Below are 20,588 nucleotides of genomic sequence, written 5' to 3'. Positions count from 1 at the left end.
GTACATGATACAGTCGCTTATGGAAAGGGACGAGCCATTGTGTAGCAGCTCGTAATCCAAATCTCATTGCAACACCCGGCAATTTCACTCTCATGCCTGAGGGAGACCACAATGGTGTTGGCACTGGCGGAGTTGTTCAAGAGGAAGTTCGGTTATGGCATGGGTCTCTTCCTGGCGCAAAACAGGTGTGGTTGATTCCAACTGAAATATTACGCGTGTATATCCAAGGGTCCCCATCCATTTATTGATGGCTGCGTTTCCCGCTTTTTCAATATTGAGATGAAGGGGGAGGGGGCCTCAGTACGATATGATTCCGTGTCCGCAAAAGTTGAACGAATAAACGGGTGCAACCTAGGGAAGGTGGATTTTAGGAGTCTGCGCCAAGTGAGGGCCAATATATGATTCCTGTTAATGAAGTCGAAGGACCATTGGTGGTATTGTTGTTTCCCCCGTGCTCTGGTTTTTGTAAATAGGCTGGAAGGTGTGCTTCTGTGGGTGACTTTACGATGGTTTCTGCCGCTGAACGAACACCTTCACTATCAGCACCACCACCACCAAAAGAGGATCGCTGTCAAAGAAACCATCTTTCTTTCATTTCCCCTCCTTGTTTACAATAATTGCATGTAGCCATATTCTGCATATGTATATCTACCCTTATGTCCTCTTTTATATAAGCTCTATTCGTGAATCTCCCTCCTCTGCACCTGGAGGATCAATTTCATAACCCAATGCTGTTACGTCCAACGCTCCCGAAGCCTCCTCTTTTTCGGCAGCAATTCTGCGAAACTACGAGAAGCTACGCGGTACAGGCTCCAGGGGCAGCAACCCTAGAGGTATTCAACCGGAGGACAAAACTCCTGCAGAAGGAGCGGGCGGGGAGAAATATCAAGCTTGGTCGCAAAGTTGACTATCTTAAAGACGAGGTCGCATTTCGCCTGAGTGAGCGGTTACTTGTAAGAAAACTATTTTTTACATCCCAACAGCAAGCTTTACGCCGTAAATTGATATATACTTGAGGGAGATTTTCCAATAGCTAATGTTTATATTGTTTGGTCAGGATATCAACCGCCAATTCCCAAACGTTTTAGATCTGGGCGCAAACAGTTGCAATATCGCGAAAGCACTCACGCAGCCAATCCCTCCTCCAGAGCAGGAACCCAGAGATGAAAATAAACAGGCACGGGAGCAAAATGATTCTGAAGCGGCAGTGTTATCACCACATACTACTGTCGGAAGTCGAATTTCAACGCTAACGTGCATCGACGAATCCCCCTCCCTCCTATACCGCGATGAAGATCTCCCATTCAATTCCCGGCTGAAAATTACACGCCAAGTGGTTCCCACTCTAGAATCCCTCCCTTTTGGACCCAACACCTTCGACGCGGTCCTCTCCTCCCTCTCGATCCATTGGATAAACGATCTCCCCGCTCTCCTGACACAAATAAACCATATCTTAAAACCAGACAGCCCTTTTATCGCCGCAATGTTTGGCGGCGATACACTCTTCGAACTACGCACGTCTTTGCAGCTAGCAGACCTTGAACGGCGCGGAGGCGTGAGCCCGCATATCTCACCCTTGGCTGACGTCCGGGATGTCGGGGGATTGCTAGGAAAAGCTAACTTTAAGCTACTTACGGTTGATGTGGAGGATATTGTGGTGGAGTATCCAAATACGTTTGCCTTGATGACTGATTTACAGGCAATGGGGGAGAGTAATGCTATTCTGCGACGTGAGGCGGGACCGATATCAAGGGATGTTTTGTTAGCTTGCGAAGCTATATATAGGGAGCTACATGGGGAAGGGGGGAGAGAAGGGATTCCTGCTACGTTCAGGTTGATATATATGATTGGGTGGAAAGAAGGAGCAGGACAGAGGCAGCCGTTGGCCCGTGGGAGTGGGGAGGTGAATCTGAAGGATATACTGGGTGGAGGGGATTTTGAACAGCGGTGAAATGAAGTACGCTTCGCTTTTCCTTCGACTGCTTTCTTTATCTTGGACAACTGGCTGCTAAAGGGAAATCCTGCGAGCGAACAGCGATGCTCCGCCTTGAGACCGATATTAGAAGTGCTAGTTGGCTAAAGAACTGTTTTGTATGATACCCGCTGTAAGAGTAATAGCAAATTACATCCATGATCGTCTATTTAGAATAAAATTTTCTGTCGGTTATTTCTTTCAAACCGTCCTTCGATCCGTCATGACCCGAACAATGGATCCGACTCCAACAATATCAACCAATTTCTCATGCCAGCTCAACAACACGCTCATTTGTTGACCTCCACCTCCTTCCCCAATATTCCGCGCCTGTATTTGCGAAAAGCCCGTACTTTGGGGAGACAATGATGATTTCTTCGACGGCGAGAGGCTCCCAGATGACTGGGCAGCCATCCCTTTATATCTATCATGACGTATAAACAGTTAGCGTCGTGAATATAGAATGCTTTGGGCGCCTATGCATATCATATAACTCCGCGAACCGAACCCCAACAGAGAAAGAACTTTATAACCTAAAACGAAAACTAGGAATAGCAACTCACAAGTACTTCATCAAACAATCCCCTCTCTCCGCTCCACCCTCCCCAGAGCAAACGCCCTCAAGCACCCTCGTCATCTCCCCCTGTCTTATCCCCGCCAGGACCTCCACAACGGTAGCTAGATGGACCTCCTTCGCTCTATCATCACCACCTAGCGGCGCTGTGTCCAGTACATAGCGCATAACCCCCTCCAAGTCGCCGGACCGGAGCATTTGGCGGACTTGCGAACCGATGCTGGCCGCCGCGCTGGAGTTTGTGGGTGGAGGGCAGTTGCTTGGTACAAGGGTCTCTAGGGGGAAATTTACGGAGGATTCTGGGTCGATACTGTCCACGTCGACGGTGCGGTAGTTTATGAGGGACATTGTGCCGTTGGTAGTGGTGTATGGGGTTTAGGCTGGGGTTCCTTCGGGGGCTGGATCTGCTGGGGACGTGTTGAGTGGTTTCCACCGCGATGGTGGTCAGCTGAATTGCTTCGTACTACGCTGAGGAGGTAATGATATTATTGATCGAATTGGGAGAGGTATTGGTTTTTCGTGGGATAATAATGTCGGGTTGATATGTCGGGTTAACAATGCGGGAGGGAAGGCAGTTATGTCAGCAGCGGGTGGAGGCTCATGTCGTGCCAAGCACTGGCAAACCAGAGCCCGCCGATGCTACGCGTTATCAATGTTTAAGGAGAAGACGATGTTCGATGATAACAATATGCATGATTGTAATCAATATCAACATGTTGAATCTCAACATTTCGTTGTCGTTTCATTTCATCTACTAATGATGGTATTTTTGTACTATGCATAAAAATGTCCCTTATCCTATTCAATGGACTTTGGACTGCCACCTTGCAAAAAATGCCTATGATCAATGTTAACCAAAAACGCCAAAAATGTCAAGGAATCCCAGGAACGCCGTCGCTATGCAGAAGATATATCTCGCGCATGGAAGGAAATGGGAATATTAATAATGATACAAATCGCACTAAAGAAAAACACACCGCATAGCATCCTAAAACAAGCAGGGCGAATCAATGAGAGCTCAGGTGCTAGACAACGTAATTGCAGGAACAGTGACATTTGACGCGGCCGTCGGAGGAGCTTTGACTTCCGAACCTGCAGCAGCCTCCTCGTCCTTCTCAGTTTCAGCGGCCGGAGCCCCTCGTCCGGATTTCTTGAACATCCGTGAGGAGAAGCGACGAATGGCACGGAATCCCCTCCTGACCGGAGAAAATGTGAGACTAAGCCCCTTACTAATAGGGTTCCAGATGGCGGATATGATGCTCACGGCAGCATCGAAAATAACCTGGAACCACGGGTCAGGGAAGCAGCGGATCAGAGCAGCAAAGGGTATGCACATAATAGAGCAGAGGATGCAAATGAGCCATTGGATGCCATCGATGGGTCGCACGGAGAGTGCGGATCCGCCAACAAAGATGATCAAGATTTGTCCCGCGAACATGAGGAAATTAATGCCGATGAAGTAGTAGTTTTTGAGAATTCCCTCGAAGATATTGAGCTTATTGTCAAGGCGGCGGTTGTTGAATTCGTTGAAGATCTGCATCCAGACAAAGGTGTTGAAGACAATTGTGTTGAGCTCCGCCTTAACAATCGGGTTACTAATGTCATAGTTGAGGATGCGGGCGCCGCCGAAGTAGAGGGTGTAAGTCACGACTAGTTGGTAGATGGTTTGTCCGATGATCATCTTCCACATTGTTATTGTGAACAAAGGTGCAGATTTGGGGGTTGGTTTTCGATCGAGGATTTTCTCTGTGGGGGCATCAGTAGCAAGTGCCAACGCAGCGAAGGTATCCATAATGAGATTAACCCATAGCAATTGTACCGGTTTCAACACACTCTCGTTATTGCTGTTTGAGACGGAAGACACGAATGTCAGACAGACGGCAGTAATGTTGACGGTAATTTGGAACTGAAGGAACTTCGCGACTGCGTCATTTACCGCTCGCCCCCAGGAGATGGCAGTAACAATAGACTTAAAGTTGTCGTCCAACAGAATGATCGAACTGGCTTCTTTGGCAACCTCTGTACCTGCAATGCCCATGGAAAATCCCACATCAGCGGTCTTGAGAGCTGGTCCGTCGTTGGTTCCATCACCAGTAACAGCAACAGTCTCCCCGAGATGTTTTAGGCGCGCAACTAGGATTCGCTTGTCTTCTGGAGAAGAGCGAGCGAGGACTTGTAGGTTGGGAAGGATTCTGTCCATTTCCTCATCCGAGAGTTGTCGAAACCTTGGTCCTTCCATCGCGATGCCTTCTGGCGTTTTGATGCCGCACTCAGTGGCGATAGCAATGGCCGTCGTAATATTGTCACCTACAATCCAGGATCACCAATATTAGTTTCTGATGACCAATCCACGAAACCTGTCTTAAAGTAATGAAGGTGAAATACAAACCTGTGACCATTTTCACGGAAACTCCGGCCATATTGCACTTCTGAATAGCAGTCGGAACCTCCAGCCTCAGAGGGTCTTGAATGCCCACAACACCAATCCAGGTCATGCCATGAAAGATGTCATCAAAATCAGCTATGGTACGGTCGTCTTCCATAGTCTTCGCACCCGCTGGTGGCCATGATTCGAAATCTTTGTATACCATGCCAATGTTGCGGAGAGATCGCTTTGAGTAAGTGTCGATAGTTTCGAGAATCATATCTCGCGAGGTCTCCGACAGTGTCTCTGAAGTATATTGGCTACTCGAGGTGATAGAGATTATCTCACTACATTTACCGAGTAAAATTTCCGCGGCACCCTTGACGTGAAGACGGTATTTTCCGGATGGCTGGCGGACGACGACACCCATACACTTGCGTGTAGAGTCGAACGGAATGAGCTGAACAATCTCAGCATTAGAACGTTCCTCAGCTACATTCAGCAACCCAAGATAATTCTTCGCGAGGTTGAGCATTGCAACCTCTGTTTTGCTTCCAATGAACACTGGCTGCTCATTTTCTTCACCTTCGAACGCGGTCGAATTGAGAGCAATGCTGTTATGGAGAAGATCCCTAATTATAGGGGGAAGGCTCTTGAGCTTCTCTGCCATGTTTGAAAAGCCTTCACCATCATCTGAAATCTGGTTGAAACTAGTGTCGATACCGACAGTTCCTGCCACAACAGTCATTTTGTTTTGAGTGAGAGTACCAGTCTTGTCTGAGCAAATAACAGTTGCATTTCCCATTGTTTCGCAGGCACGAAGGATGCGGACAAGGTTATTTTCATTAACCATGCGCTTGGTGGCGAATGCCAGGGCTAAGGTGACAGCCAAGGGAAGACCCTCTAATAATCGAGTATTAGAAATTTGCTTCTGATTTGGGTTTGATCAGTAATCGGTGAGAGCTTACCTGGAATCGCAACGACAATAACAGTGACTGCAACGATTAAAATATGCAGGAAGTCTTCGCCCTTGCGCGCCGCATTCCCAGGATTATCAGGGAGTTGGACAAGGAAGCGAATGAGAAGGATTGTGAACAAAATAACAGCCGCACTATAAAAATTGGTGAGCGATATCCTCAGGATCAAAGAACGGAGGATGATTATATAGCAGCACGTACGCAGTTCCAAGACCTCCTATCCAATTCGCAAGTTTTCCAAGCTTCACTTGGAGAGGGGTGGGATCGTTCGGGGTTTGCAGCGATATCATAATTTTGCCGTAAGTAGAATTTGGCCCAACGCTGGTGACGAGATAAGTGCCAACTCCTTCAATGACTTTGCTTCCAGAAATAATAAAGGGGTCGAGTTTTTTCGTAGCTGTGCCATCCATGATGCGTTGCCACACCTCGTGGCCAGGTGTTTTCTTCATTTGGTCCGATTCTCCAGTAGCGGATGATTCATCGCATTTGACACCATGACCGGTAAGGAAAACACCATCCGCCGGGATCGCATCACCGGGCTCCATGTGGAGGATATCGCCCACTGTGATAGTGTGAATGGAGACCATGATTGATTTCCCTGAACGGATCACTTTGACCTGGCGGTCGTCTTTCTGCGGGTTTGTCAGTGGAGAGCCATTTAAAATACATTATACACAATGGAGATAAGCAAGTTAAGAATACGAACCCTTTTGTTCAGTTGAACGAACTGTCTTTCCTTCTGCCAGTCATTCGCTGCCGTGACGATAGTGACAATCAGGATAGCAACGCAAATGGCAACACCTTCGATCCAATCAACCTGCGATCCCCCACTAAACGTCTCGTAAAGGCCCAGGGAAAGGGAGACCACGGCGGCAATGGTGAGCAGGATAATGATTTTGTCGTTATAAGCTCTCCACAGAAGAATCAAGAACCCATCTGCTTTTCTTTCTGGTAGTTTATTGGACTGAAAAACCCGCACCCGATCGATAAACTGCGATTGTGTCGAAAAGCCAGTGTCTGTGGGCATTTTCATCATTTCGAGCTTCGTCTGCGAATATTTCTCCGAATAAGATCGTTTGGTGGCCTCTTCAAAAGAAACGGTTCCGTCTAACCTGCTTTCATCGATCGACAACCCCGATATCAAATCCGTTCGTAGCCCACGCTCCAAACCCTGTAGGCCTCCAAGTGCTACAAATGCTTTGAGGGACTTGGGATTTAGCATCTTATTCAATTGACCAGGCGAAAAGGCGAACGGATTATTTTCCACTTGAAAGTCTTTGATGTTTCTCTGATCTGGTTTCAGAGCTTCTGATAATGGCACGTCATCGTAGTCAGCTCCGTTTTTCTCTAAGTGCAAGGCGGCTGTGGACCCAGCCCTTGATCTCAGAGTCTCAACATTTGAAAGAAACGAGCCAGAGCGCGAACGGAGAGTCTCTCCGTCAACGGAACATGGGCTGTTCGGGATAAGCAGTGAGCCATCGTTGTGCCGAGATGTGGGCTGATCTATCGAGATAGCGTCCTCATGGCTACATCTCAAATCCGATGTTGATGAGTCGGATATCTTTGGCTAGATGTCAGGCTTTCATTCACACTTAGAAATCTTGAGATTGGGCTGCCAACCTACCAAAGTATTTATGAAGGTTGGAGGAGCCAGCAATTTGTTATTGTTGTTCGCCATCGGGCAATAGCTGGGAAACCCAGAGGCGAAGAAAAAGGATCTGTTCCCTTCAGGGAGGAACTGGGGAGTTATACAAGGAGAGATTGAAGAGCAAATACGGTAAAACAAAGAAACGAACACGATCTAAGAAGATCAGGGTCGACGATGGTTATTCGGGCGGAACTCATAACAATTATAAAATACAAAAGGCAAACCAGACAGATGGCGAAGTCCCTCCCTGCCCAGCCAACCATTTTCTTACCCAGCTTGGCCCGGATTGTGCTCCCTGCATTGGACTGGGGTGGTCGAAAGAAGTGAGCATTGGGGCTGTGCTTCTTGGAATCCCCTTAACAACCAAGCCCGAGCCAACCAAAGCCAGGTGGGAGCGGTACGAGGCAGCGGGGCCATTCGCCCACCCGGCTGACACCGCAAACGTCGCAATACAGGCGCCGCAGCCCATGTTGATCGGTGTCCCTCCACAAGCTCTTCAGGAGGACAAAATATTGGCCGCTCACAAGAGAGCCGCTGCCCTGTGGTCCAGGAGGCTATCTGGCTGCCATGATTGGCTGGTGGTAACTTCCCAAGCTTGAGCGGCTGGCCAATCACTGCCCGCCAATCGAAGGCGGTTGATTTGCCAGCGGATTAGCCACTAATCTAAAATAGTACTAGTGTAAATAGCTAGCCAAGCTTGGAGAGCACAGAATGCACAACTTCCAAAACATTTCACCTCTACTACAAGAGAGGGCGAAGAAGGCCTCTCTGTACAATCGAACTTTGGCAGATCTTGGGGGAAGCTTCCAACTTCCAAGGCTCCCTGATGTTTCCCCAAGCTCTCGCTTCAGCTCGTATTCTGTCTCGAGGATTGGCGCCGTCGGGGCTCCTTACTGACTGCGGCAAGGCGTGATACTACCTTCCAAGTTCCAGCAGAGCGACTGAGATCAGCGAACTCTGTATATGCTCGAAAACTCACTGGTCTTGCCCTGGACGAACTGTTTGGGCACTTACAGCAGTAGATTCCCTATCCAGATAAACACATCTACTTTACGTTTCAGGTGGATAGATTCTCACAGCTTATGATGAGCGCTGAATCCTCTTATCGGATATAACCATCTTTTCGTCCACGCTTTGGTAATTATGTTACACCGCCCTTCTTGCCGGGAGGAATATCAATTCGTCAACTCTTCACGTCTTCTCAGTGAAATTAGCCGGAACAGGTTATGCAGGGTATTTGGTAACTAGCTCTACTGCGTAGTGCGGGTAATCTCAACAGATCCCCTCAGTGTGGGAGGTGGGGAAAGAGAGCTTGCTCATTTTTTAAATTATTGTGCGGAGTGTGATGGAGTGAATTTCCATTTGCTGGCCCTTCTTTCAAATCCCAAACCCAGTGTTCTTCGGAGGGGAAGAGCCCCCAAACTGATACTATAAAGAGGTTGGTCTTGGTTTCTTTGCAAACCCCCATAGGTACACTGTCAGTGCTTTGAACCTTGCTTGGCCAGTTGATGTCAACTGCTGGGATGTTGGGATTTTACCAACTGTTGACGTAGGAAGAGAGGCACGGCCGCTAAAGATATGATATATAACGCATCCCGCTGATGGAACTTTTTGTGAGCTAATCCCGCAGAAGGCCACTCAAGAACTTTCGAAAAAGGAAGTGCAGAAAGCGCTTCATCAGTAAAAATATTTACATAGTAAATATTCCTCCCTCGGTCACAAATTCTCCCGATAGTAATGCGTGAAGACGAACCTCGTTTTTGAAAAATGGCCAACACCTTGACACCCTTAATGAGGAGGGTTTGAGTAAAACGAAAAGCTTGCGGGTGTTAGTCCCACACACAGAATTAGCAAATATCCGCAGTGTTTCGGATACTGGCCCCAGAAGCGGGGGATGTTCTGATGCGGGATCAAATCTCTTGGTGTAGGAGTTTCCACACTGCGCGAGTCAGAACAAAACTCCAGCAAAAGATAGCATCACATCTCCTGGGGACTACCATGGCAAGCTGAGCAATGACGTCGACTTGGTAAACGTCACAAATCCGGCAGCCGCGGTGGCGTTGTGGCGGACACTCTGTGTCAAGATGTGGCTTTGACTGTGGCGTTCATTGTACGGCGTGATATTTCAAGCCAGCTCATCATGACCACTTCAAACCTCCACCAAGATTTGATTCCTCGTGGTTCTTATATCCGCCATGTCCCAAGAACTAATTCACACTTTTTAGGACTTTCAGGATGAAAGCATACGTAATCGCCGCAGCGTTTGGCCTGAAGTCAACAACTGATCGCTGTGCCGCTGGCTCCGTTCGAGGCAATAACCGCGAATATTCCCTCAGACCTAATATTCTCTTGGACCCGAAATCTTTCCCTGGTAATTCCTGCCTCTTTGCTTATTCTTTCCTTTCGCTTCTATCTCGTCGCTATTTGTTCTCCTATAGTGTCTACTATCAGTACCTGGCGTTCCTGAAGGAGAACTGATATACCTTCCAGTAACATTAAAGGAGCTACGCTACGATTGAGGTTTAACTCCTTCGTTTTGAAAATGTTAATTCAGATGACTATATCGAGATTATTTTGGAGGCTGTCGAAACTAATTCTTCTTAGACAAAACCAATTGCGCGTCTCAACATTCCCCTGTACGTGTTCATGTTCGACTGGTTAGTAAGAGACCTCTCAAAATCGTGATCTTGTCAGATAGCTAATGCGACTTTGCACAATTCCAGGGAGATATTTTTTATCTTGAGCTGTTAGTCCAAGATCCATTACGTTCTCTAAAACGTCGAGTCTTACATTTACAAATTGCAGCAAGTCTAAACCCGGAAAAAAAAAAAGAAAAGAGAAATAAAAGAACTTTGGCTGTCTTTTCGGCACGTAAGTCAACGCATGTATCAGCTGCGATGCGTTGTCTATGACTAAAAACTGATGCGTATCATATATAAAAAGCAAACGAAAGCAAGATCCAAATATAATTATATTATTGGATCTCTACTTATGTGGTTGAGTGTATGCTAATCCCCCACGAGTACACATCACTTGAAATACAGTTAATAATCCATTGTGTACTCCCAACTAACCTGCTTTTATTTCTTCAGAATTTGCTCAATTACGTTAACACTGCCCTCGGACGTATAATGTCCGGTTGCAATTATATAACTTGTGTTTCATAGAAACACAGGATAAGAGCCACATGAATTATAGATTTGTGTGATTTAATACCACCCACCTCGCAAGCCATTTTCTGAATAGCTTGCAAGCGTTGAAAAAGAAAAAAAAAAAAAAACACCTTTCCAGATCGCGGTTTGCCGTTCTAAATTCAAAAATGCATTGCAATAACGGTACAGTCACGTCTCACGTTTCGACGGCTGGCTGTCGCATGTTAACGGCTACCTAACGGCTACCTAGCAATCTTGTAAGTTTAATTTTCTCTCTCGCTCAATCTCCCTTTTTTTCTTTACTTCTTCCTTTTTTTTATCCTTTATTTTTTGGCTATATTAAAGCTATTATTTCTATTCATTAAAGCTATTGTTTCTATTCCTTTTATCCCTTACTTGCGCGAAATCAATGAAATATGATCTCCCCGCACGTCATTCTACTCCCAACAAGAAAAACTTCCAAGAGCGAATTCAAACAGCAAATAATAAGTGAAGCATGGAATTGGATTGTCAAACGAGCATGGTACGTCATATAACTTCCCTTCCTCTTAAGACATGCTTTCGCCCTACCAGCAACATTTCATTCGTTATTTCAATCGCCAAGATTCCCCCAATCTTTCGATCTCAACCGCCCTCTTCTCATCTAGCGAGACTCTCCCTGCCTCCAAAATTGCAGTGGTGACGATCGTATTCTTAATGGTTGGTAATCCACGCTTATCCAGCTCTTCGAGCGTCACGCGTCCGTCGTTCAAGGCGCTTACGGCATCAACAAACTTCTCAAAGCTGATATAGCCGTAGCCTGTCTGACCGCCGAAGTTACCTTTTTCATCAGGGGCATAGCGCATGTAAAACCTGCGAAGGGGCGTCAGCAAGAAATGAGTCACTTTAGTTTAAAAGACTTGAAAAAAGAAAAAGAAAAAGAAAAAGAACTTTCTTGTGCTGTTCTGTCTGATGAGGTTGGCTCTGGGGCGTTGCACAATATTCTTTTTTTGGCTTGTTGATTGGAGGCAGGGGATGTTTCAAGTGCGAGTGTGTGTTTTCGGGGCGGAGTAGAATATGTGCAACTTACGGGTTTATCCAGGCGACGTTAGCTTGGCTATCATCTGTCACATCATAGCCACGCTTGGCTTGGTCGATTCGGATTTCGCCTTTCGAGCCCATCCCTGAAGTTTCCAGATGGTGTTAGTTCTCACCAATGGCAAAACCCCCTTCCCAAAAGACTTATGATAAATATATAGGATCGGGCGAGGAATAGGATGGCGGGGAACAAGAAATCAAAATCATTTGCCTGAACCCGTACTTACAATGGAAATACTGATTCGAATGAACCCCAGCCTTTTGTGGCGCCGTCCAACTGGCAGTATAAACCCCCGTAGCAATCTTGCTCGGCTCGCCCTTCTTCCTCCACTCCACTAATAAGGTAATCGTATCCTCCGTCTCCGGCACACAACCCAGCTCCACCGCGACACCCTTCGATGCCATTGCGGTCACCTTCACCGGTGCATAATCCGGCACCATACTCTCACAGATATCCACATGATGCGAATTCAGATAATAGGAGATATCGCTATCGCGGCCCGCCCAGGTCTTGAACGTCTCGAGCTGACTTTTCGGCTGGCTCATGTAGCTGTAAAAGTAGTTGAAATCGCCCAGGGTGCGTGCCTTGGCGCGTGCATCGGAGTAAGCTGGATCGAAGCGTTTGTGGTGCTCGACAAAGACGAAGACGCCGTGCTTGCGCGATTCGTCGAGGAGGTGGAGATGGTCTTTCAACAGCTTTGTAGCGGGCTTGGTGATCAAGACGTGGATCTTGCGCTGGATGGCGTACAAGGCGATGGGATAGTGGGTGGTGTCGGGGGTGAAGATTGTGATTGCGGAACCCTGGGGTAGAGCATCGATGGCGGTTTTGTAGGCCTCTGGGTCCACTTGGTCGTCTGCTGGAAATGATTGAAAGGAGACATCTAGGTTGTTATAAACCTGGGAGATGTTTTTCTGGAGGTGTTGTTCTGTTCCACGCGTTTTTAGGAGCTGATTGGTGAACGATACTTATCACCCCCTTCTCCCCTGAGTTTGATATAGAAACAGCTGAATGAAGGAATCCATATAGGAAAGTTCACTCACTAATAGCGGGAAACTTGGACCCGGACACTCCTACCATGCTTAAATTACCAACTTTACCTCTCCTACGCAGATCGAAAAGGGTCAGGCCCACAACACCAACTTTCTTGTCAGAACCGGATGCGTGCCCGTCCACGAAACCAGTGGTGTATTCTCCCGTTCCCACCTGCGAACGGTATATCTGTAGTCAGAAAATTCCCTCCTTCAATCAATTTACTCAGAGATTGGGGAAAGCAACAGTCTCACCATCAGAACACTTGGAGGAGCCATCTTTATTGTAATCGGAAATGTGCGTTTTGTTTATAACTGACTTTTCAATAAAACGAGTTCACGATTGTAACGATGGAAGGATCAATTAAATGAAAGGGTAAGAAAGCTGCAAGACGAGAAAAATGAGAAAGGAAATAGGAAGAGGTTGCAGAAGGATAAAGCATAACAATTTTGCGTAGGTGTTTATGTAGGTAAGTGCAGCAGGTCATATCGTGAGAGGTCTCTACAGAGAACAGAATCGCGGGTAATTCCAGCCATCGCATACAACAAGCAAGCAGCAACACAAAGGGGATGCGAGCAAAAGTCAACTTGCGCCAAAAAAAAACTTTATCTTTATAACAAATTCGAAAGCCCATGGAATTTTAAGCATAGAACTGTTTGCAGTGGAATTTGTTATATATATTTAGTTGCTAGTAGCAATCAAGCGTAAAGTAACTAACTAGTTTAGTTAACTAACTAACTAACTTTTCCCCTCTTACATCATCGCTTCCACTCATGATCCCCGCTAACAAGCACGCGAAAAAGCTTTAAGCCAGGGGCAACAACCGTCGATTGGTGCTGACAAGTCAAGGATGGAATCCAGTTTTGTTATCCCCGTAAAAAGCGCAATATATTCCAAAGATGCTATCTTCAACAAAAAAAAAAAAAAAAAACCGAACTTGGCCGGATCCCGTTCCGGTGCTGGCAAAGGCCGGAGAAGAATTCTGTCTCTTGGAGTGAGGTGTCCATACAGCAGTATTTCCAATAACATACCCCTTCTGATGCGCGCTTGCCGTTCTCTATTCTGACTTACTCCCTTCAATTGTTATTTGGTTTTTTTAATAATCCCGCTTTCTTGGGTTTTCAAATTTTGTTGGAGGATTCCAATGAAGCCTGCTATTCCCTACAGTTACTATATTTGTTAGAAATCCATAACAAACAGCGCCATGATATTCAGAATCATCTATCATCTATAAAGTTATAGACACATGTATAACCCTTTTGACACGGCGGTTGATCATCGTCTCGGTATATGAAGAACTCACATTCCATTAGTTTTTGGACTGAAAATGAACCATTGGTGCGTTCCTAGCATTTACTCATTCTATGATCTGGGCGTCACATTCTCAGGGAGAGTTCCTGGAGTTACAGTTCCTGGGTCAGATCATCCAGAGACCTGTTCCGGCTCTGAGAAGTGCTTTATGGGCTCCTAGACGCGACTTTTACGGCCCCAAAACACAAAATGATCACACGGTTTTCATGGCGAGTCCATGGCGGGGGATCCAGGCGGCTACGCAATACGTGATGATATTTATGAGTAATGTGCTTACAGAAAGGCATATAAAGATATTCTGGAGATATTCTGAATCAAGTGGATATAGCACATGCAATCCAAATGATAATAATTCATTCTTATCTTAAACACAACATCAACACACTATTTTCTGCCTTCTTGACTGCTTCAAGACATGTATCTGTTGAGTGAAGGAAGTATTGAGTGTAGCTTCTGCTGAGACTATAAAGCTTGTCTGACTTAGTTAATCATCATTCTCTGAAAAGCATGAAGTGTTTGATTGAGAGAGTTCAAGTTCTGACTGAGGAATATCAAAATTTACTTCAGAAGGGACTGCATCACGTTACAGTTGAATGTGGTTTAAAAAAAGTAGATCTGAAAAATAAACCAACGAACTGTCGTGTGCATCGATCGCCGCCATGGGTGCGGGTGACCATGCGGAGTTACTATTAAGTAGTTGATATTTAGAAGGATGCCCTATGACGTCTATGGTGCTGCTGCTTGATGGCTGAGCTGTAGTAAACGGGATTCTCTAGAAACCTTTCAGGTTCCATCATTAAATTACAACCAACACTTCTAGGCCTACTACGTACCCATGCATGAGGGATGACTTCTATGACATCTCAGTGCAGCCTCCAAACATCTCGTTGATGTATGGGCAGGACCTTGAGCGTCTACTCGTAGGTTGTCACTACCTCTCTCAGAGTAGATTCAGAGTGAAAGAGGGGAACTCCTCTAGCATCTCCGCGAAGTCTGGTTGTGTTTTTAAAGATGCAACATTCTGATGTGCAAGGCTGGATATCACATCTCTCAAGCCATCATCTGTGGATCTGTATATAAAGTGAACAACTGAGTAAAACATGCTACTGCACCATATATGCTGGGAGGCAGCTTCGAACTTCTCTTTTGCCAGACTTTTCAGCCCCGATATCCCATATTTTTCACCAATGATATACATCTGAGCATGGAATAAAAATGGAGGATCCCCACTAGCATCTTTCTGACCTTCTCTATGATCTGATTTGAAAGTGTATTGATCAACAGATGTAGATTGTTCTTTGTCTTTGGTCATAGAAACTTTCTCTTTGAGGTTCAGCTCAAATGTGTATTGATCAACCGATTGCTCTTTGACTTTAACAACAAGCTGGCAAAATGAGCAGCCATCAACAATGTAGTCTAATTTGTAGAAATAATCCATCACCTTCTCAACTACTGAAGGGTCTTCACTGTTGAGGTGTATCTCTTCAATTTTAGCTTTCTAAACAAGTTATAATCTATAGTCATCGAAATCATCAGACATTGTACCTTGAACTCTCCCTTGCATGCTGCTTGGAAGAAATCTGAGCAGGGGCAAATGATACATCAATGGATATCATAGCTCCTGAGCCTTGAAAATATGGTAAAATTGGAAAATAGTCCTGTGCCAAGAATTCTAATAAGAACGTCAGGTAAGCTCTCTATGATATATCAAAGGGAATTGAAGTCTTGCCTCAACAGAGCTTCTTTAAGGTCATCCACAGGCTTTGTCATTTCGCACCCAGGCGACATTCTTATGCGGCCCTCCGTGGCTATCTCTGTTGGGCACTGGTGGCCCTCCACCGCACGTGTTTACCCCTATAGTTAGCTAGCGAACGCACAATGAGAAGATTAACCATCCCACAATCTCTGATGGTTACTTCTCTGAGTGGAGTGTGCTGGGGGATTGGATCGGGTGATTCGCGCCCTCTATACCACCACGGCGCTGGTGGTGATTGAGCTCTTTTGCCCTAGTGGCCTAATAGGTTATGAGCCTGTGTAAGCGTGACTGCTACAGGGTGTGCCAACATGCTATCACAGGTTCGAAATCAGGCCAAGGCCAGAAGAATATCCCTTACTAATGCACCTTCTCTTACCAAGGTGGAGGAGATTGGTGGTTAGGCCACCAAGGACCAATGGCAGTAGGGTAGTGGAACTTAGGAAGAGCCAGGTTCCCCCAGCTGGCCTAACAGAGTGAGTGTGCTCTTATCATGGTGGAACGATAAGAGATTCTTCTTTATTCAATATATTCATAATTTAAGCATTTTCTACGTCTAGCACTCTGCCGGTCAAGCATTCTTCTGATCAAGTAGTCTCTTGATCAAGCATTTTCTAAGGTTCTCTAGATCTAGTATTCTCTCAGTTTACCATTCCCCTATGCACAGTAACAGAAGTTGGGAATGCAACATGGCGGTACCCCTCATTGACACCTAGGACACTGGCGGTGACGAAACAGGGATAAAGACCAAAGGTACTACGCACGCAAGTCTTCTGCAAGGATATCGGTATTATGTTGGGGTTTGTAAAACATTTCAAAATACTTTTAAAGGGGCGGTGAGCGTGCTCCTTGACTCGTCCGCACAGAGTCAGTGTGAATTATCCATGAGGGAATAGATACAAGGGGATACCAGGATCCCTCCGGCATTGATTAATGCGGCATGCATGCATGCAATAATAGACACGCATCATACATGTACCGGCTGTACTAAAGACTATATGAGGTTGATTTTCCAGGATAATAGTCTCTAGAGTATGAGAAGGCTGCGGGCATCCTTTACTACTTGTAAACTTGCTTGTCATATGAATTTACAGGAGAAGAATACTATTTCTTCAAGATGTGGCCTTAAAGCAATCAGTAGAGAATAGTTTCAGTTGTAGTTTGTAAGAGGAGTATAAAATCTCCTCTTTTTAAAATTTTCTTTCAACTCAAAGAGTCAACAAAGCGCAGCTCAATTTCTTCTCTCAGTTATATGGCACATGGGGATGCTCCCTGTGATGCAGGATCTTCGGACGGACGTACAGATACTAGTTCCAACAACGCAGCCATGCATGAGATCATGGGGCAATATGAAGAAGGCAGCCTTTGGGAGAAACCGTCCACATTTCAAGGCTGGTAAGGACCATGGATAAGGCTATATATACGGAGTACGCATATACTAGATACTCCCTGGCATTGAAGGTGCTCTCGACCTGAAGATCTGATTGGCCGGCACCTCAGGTCCAACGCCAAACTCCCCCGTCACAGAACTTGCTAGTGTTTGAAAATTCGACAGCCACGGTCCAAAACGGCAATTGTGAAAAATTTGCCAGGCTGTGATTGGTCATAAATTGCCAACGCCTCTTTTTTTTTCTGCTTTTTTTCTGCCGAGCCTAACAAACACGACAAACATCAGGAGGTGAATTAAATTCCTTTCTTTGCTTTTGAGCCGCTCCAGCAACAGACCTCCAGCTCTGCTCTATTCTCCTCTCCTCTCCTCTCCTCCCCTCCCCTCCCCTCTCTTTTGTTGTTGTTCTTTGTCTCTGTCCGTCTTTCGTTTCATTTTCTGTTCTACTTTCCCTCTTGTTTGACTACGATTCCACGGAGTACGCCACACTCACTTTTTACTTGTCCTCATTTTATCCCGTTGTGGCTCGGGCTCTTGTCCGCACTATTGTCTACACTCTCTGCCCCTATTTTACAGACGCTACGGAGTTGAGAAGTTGCGGATCAACAGAAAAGCTTTCGTCAAGAGTCCGACCGCCTCCCCGCCATAATTTATTTTTGTGGCCGTTGAAAATTGTCCTGGTTCAACCAGCAAAAGCGCCGGACTCCAGGTGAATGTGACATTATTCTAAATCTCTATCGATAACATTCTCGACCTCCTCGAATCTACCTGTAACATTATAGTCACGGCTTCTTGTTCTATCCTATTGTCCCTTTTGGAGAATCTTGTTTAAAATCGCTCTTCCCATTCCAATCGGATTCTCACTATTTGAACCCTCCCAATGTCGCCAAATACCGCAGCAAACCCCCCTCGTCCTGTCCGTCGACGACCTTCTCTACTAGCTAGTTTCCGTCCCAAAACTGCGATAGCTGGAGCTGATCTCCCTTTGCCCCCGTTGCCTTCGCGTCCACACACCGGTGTATGGGTCCCTCATAAAGATGGAAGCTATCGAGAAGCGGTTTCGCCCTTTTCCCATGAGATTGCGGTGTGCGACTCGAGCGCCAGAAAGCAACATCATCAACAGCAACAACAAGTACAATCTGGTTCTTTTGCAACACCAAACTTTCTCGATCTCGAACCAGAAAATCACAATGTGTTTCCACTTCTGAAAACAAGACACCGTGCCAGCAAGAGCTTCTCCAATCTACGCCATGGTGTCACGCATGAATTGAGGGCCGTTGCGCGTCGCCTTTCCCTGACTATTCGACACAAATCTTCCAAGTATAGCCTCTCAGTACCAATGGCGGGGAATGATGATGGCAATACTTCGGACGACTATAGGTCAGCCGATTCAGGAGCTGTCGTGGGATTCCAAACCTGTCGTTCATTTCATGGTCCTTCCGCCAGTAGTCTCAATACGCTTAACCGTCACGGTTCACCACCCCCGCCGCTACCTTACGTGACAGATCCGATTCCAGGAAATGGTTCAGAGCCGCCAATCCTCCCCGATGATCTCTCGCGTGGCGCCGCTGCCAGGGCGGCTGCTGCTGCGCAAAATGAGATGGTCAAAATTGGCCGTGTGAGCTCACAGGACGATTCGAAGATATTCGAATTTGAAACGGCTCCGATTGAAGAGTCAGATGTGGCAGGGGATTCTGAGAGTGGCATTGACGTCAACTTGCAGAATCGCGTAGATGTCTCTGAAGATGATTCGGAGGTTGTGCGCAAAAGTATGATTCCCACATCTAATTCTTGCAACTGGTCGATACTGATTCTATCCGCCATAGATCCGATGGATTATCTGCCCGCTGAACTCATGGCACACGTCCTTTCGTTTCTTGATTCCGACTCGCTGAAACAAGCAGAATTGGTTTCCCATCAATGGCACGAGCTTGCCTCTTCTCATCATGTGTGGAGAGCAGCGCTCTGGCATGAGTACAAACGCTGGCCTAAGGCAGGTAAACTAGCAAACGGCCAACCCAAGTATATGGGGTTAGGACGTATTCGACCGAACCAGGACTGGAAGAAAATGTTTGCCGTTCGACGAGCTCTGGAATCCCGCTGGAAGAAGGGCAAAGCTGCGGCTATCTTCTTGCATGGTCACAAAGACAGCGTCTATTGTGTTCAGTTTGATGAGTATGCAAATTGTCGTCCCGGACCCGCAAAATTTTATTCTTCTAACTCAAATGTAGGAACAAAATCCTCACTGGTTCCCGTGACCGAACTATACGTGTCTGGGATGCGCACTACCCCTGGCCTTGCATCAAGGTCATCGGAGTTCCTCCTGATCCACCATCACCGTTCAGACAGGGCCGACTTGTATTCGAAGCTCCAGAAGACGATGAATCTGCGCGACTCCCTTTCATCAGCATCTGCCCCACGATCCACTCTTCACCAGACCATGTTACCCCAGCCTCTGCAACAGGTGACTACCACCGCGGCTCCATCCTTTGCCTCCAATATGACGACGAAATCCTCGTCACTGGCTCTTCCGACCATATCTGCATAGTTTGGGATATCAAAAACGATTACAAAGCTATCCGTCGCCTCACAGGCCACCAAGCTGGCGTCCTCGACGTCTGCTTCGATGACAAATACATTGTCTCCTGCTCTAAAGATACCACCATCTGCATCTGGGATCGGCGTACGGGTGAGCTTGTCAAACGCCTCCTGGGCCACCGTGGGCCAGTCAACTCGGTTCAGCTCCGCGGTGAGCTGATCGTCTCCGCCAGCGGTGACGGCGTCGCCAAGCTCTGGAATATCACCTCAGGTCTATGTATCAAAGAATTCACCAGCCGTAACCGCGGCCTCGCCTGCGTCGAGTTCTCTGAGGACGCTCGCACAATCCTAGCGGGCGGTAACGATGAACTCATCTACCAATTCGATGCAAACACAGGTGAGCTTGTGAACGAGTTGAAGGGCCATTGGGCCCTCGTGCGCTCATTGCATATGGATTCGACAAATGGGCGGATAGTCAGTGGGAGTTACGATAGGAGTGTGAGGGTGTATGATGCGGCAAGTGGGCAGTTATCGATTAGTTTGACCACTTGGACGTCGAGTTGGATTCTCGGTGCCAAGAGTGATTATCGGCGGATTGTCGCGGCGGGTCAGGATGGGCGTGCGGTCATTATGGATTTCGGGTATGGGCTTGATGGGATTGAGATGCTTGAAGAGTGATTTACAGGAGTTTATATTTCAAGGGCGGTATATTTCTCTCTTTGCTTTTTTTTCAATTTTCCCTTTTTCTTGCTCGTTTTGTGTAATTTCTTATTCTCATTTTTTTTCCTGGCCCATTTTCCATCG

General features: G+C 46.6%; 6 protein-coding genes across 6 annotated transcripts; 3 read left to right on the top strand and 3 right to left on the bottom strand.

Moving 5' to 3' along the window:
- Positions 1–728: 728 nt before the first annotated feature.
- Positions 729–1,951, top strand: HCAG_06611 (conserved hypothetical protein; the record flags this gene model as incomplete). The annotated part of the gene is made up of 2 exons (XM_001538956.1): positions 729–953; positions 1,058–1,951. The coding sequence occupies 2 exons, from the start codon at positions 729–731 to the stop codon at positions 1,949–1,951; spliced, it is 1,119 nt and encodes a 372-aa protein (XP_001539006.1).
- Positions 1,952–2,173: 222 nt separating this feature from the next.
- HCAG_06610 (conserved hypothetical protein) lies at positions 2,174–2,894 on the bottom strand (the record flags this gene model as incomplete). Its single annotated transcript, XM_001538955.1, has 2 exons — positions 2,174–2,396; positions 2,536–2,894. The coding sequence occupies 2 exons, from the start codon at positions 2,892–2,894 to the stop codon at positions 2,174–2,176; spliced, it is 582 nt and encodes a 193-aa protein (XP_001539005.1).
- Positions 2,895–3,564: 670 nt separating this feature from the next.
- Positions 3,565–8,005, bottom strand: HCAG_06609 (hypothetical protein; the record flags this gene model as incomplete). The annotated part of the gene is made up of 6 exons (XM_001538954.1): positions 3,565–4,853; positions 4,936–5,814; positions 5,880–6,022; positions 6,090–6,520; positions 6,595–7,455; positions 7,808–8,005. The coding sequence occupies 6 exons, from the start codon at positions 8,003–8,005 to the stop codon at positions 3,565–3,567; spliced, it is 3,801 nt and encodes a 1,266-aa protein (XP_001539004.1).
- A 1,544-nt stretch (positions 8,006–9,549) lies between these two features.
- Positions 9,550–10,584, top strand: HCAG_06608 (predicted protein; the record flags this gene model as incomplete). The annotated part of the gene is made up of 5 exons (XM_001538953.1): positions 9,550–9,563; positions 9,762–9,907; positions 10,141–10,172; positions 10,260–10,282; positions 10,581–10,584. The coding sequence occupies 5 exons, from the start codon at positions 9,550–9,552 to the stop codon at positions 10,582–10,584; spliced, it is 219 nt and encodes a 72-aa protein (XP_001539003.1).
- Positions 10,585–11,275: 691 nt separating this feature from the next.
- Positions 11,276–13,073, bottom strand: HCAG_06607 (hypothetical protein; the record flags this gene model as incomplete). Its single annotated transcript, XM_001538952.1, has 5 exons — positions 11,276–11,540; positions 11,758–11,851; positions 11,993–12,622; positions 12,855–12,969; positions 13,050–13,073. The coding sequence occupies 5 exons, from the start codon at positions 13,071–13,073 to the stop codon at positions 11,276–11,278; spliced, it is 1,128 nt and encodes a 375-aa protein (XP_001539002.1).
- A 5,210-nt stretch (positions 13,074–18,283) lies between these two features.
- HCAG_06606 (conserved hypothetical protein) lies at positions 18,284–20,462 on the top strand (the record flags this gene model as incomplete). The annotated part of the gene is made up of 4 exons (XM_001538951.1): positions 18,284–18,378; positions 18,627–19,015; positions 19,073–19,421; positions 19,478–20,462. The coding sequence occupies 4 exons, from the start codon at positions 18,284–18,286 to the stop codon at positions 20,460–20,462; spliced, it is 1,818 nt and encodes a 605-aa protein (XP_001539001.1).
- Between the last annotated feature and the right edge of the window lie 126 nt (positions 20,463–20,588).

This window comes from Histoplasma capsulatum, genomic scaffold (assembly GCF_000149585.1).
Source record: "Histoplasma capsulatum NAm1 scaffold_6 genomic scaffold, whole genome shotgun sequence".
Classification (NCBI taxonomy): domain Eukaryota; kingdom Fungi; phylum Ascomycota; class Eurotiomycetes; order Onygenales; family Ajellomycetaceae; genus Histoplasma; species Histoplasma mississippiense.
This window is presented reverse-complemented; position numbering and strand designations above follow the sequence as displayed.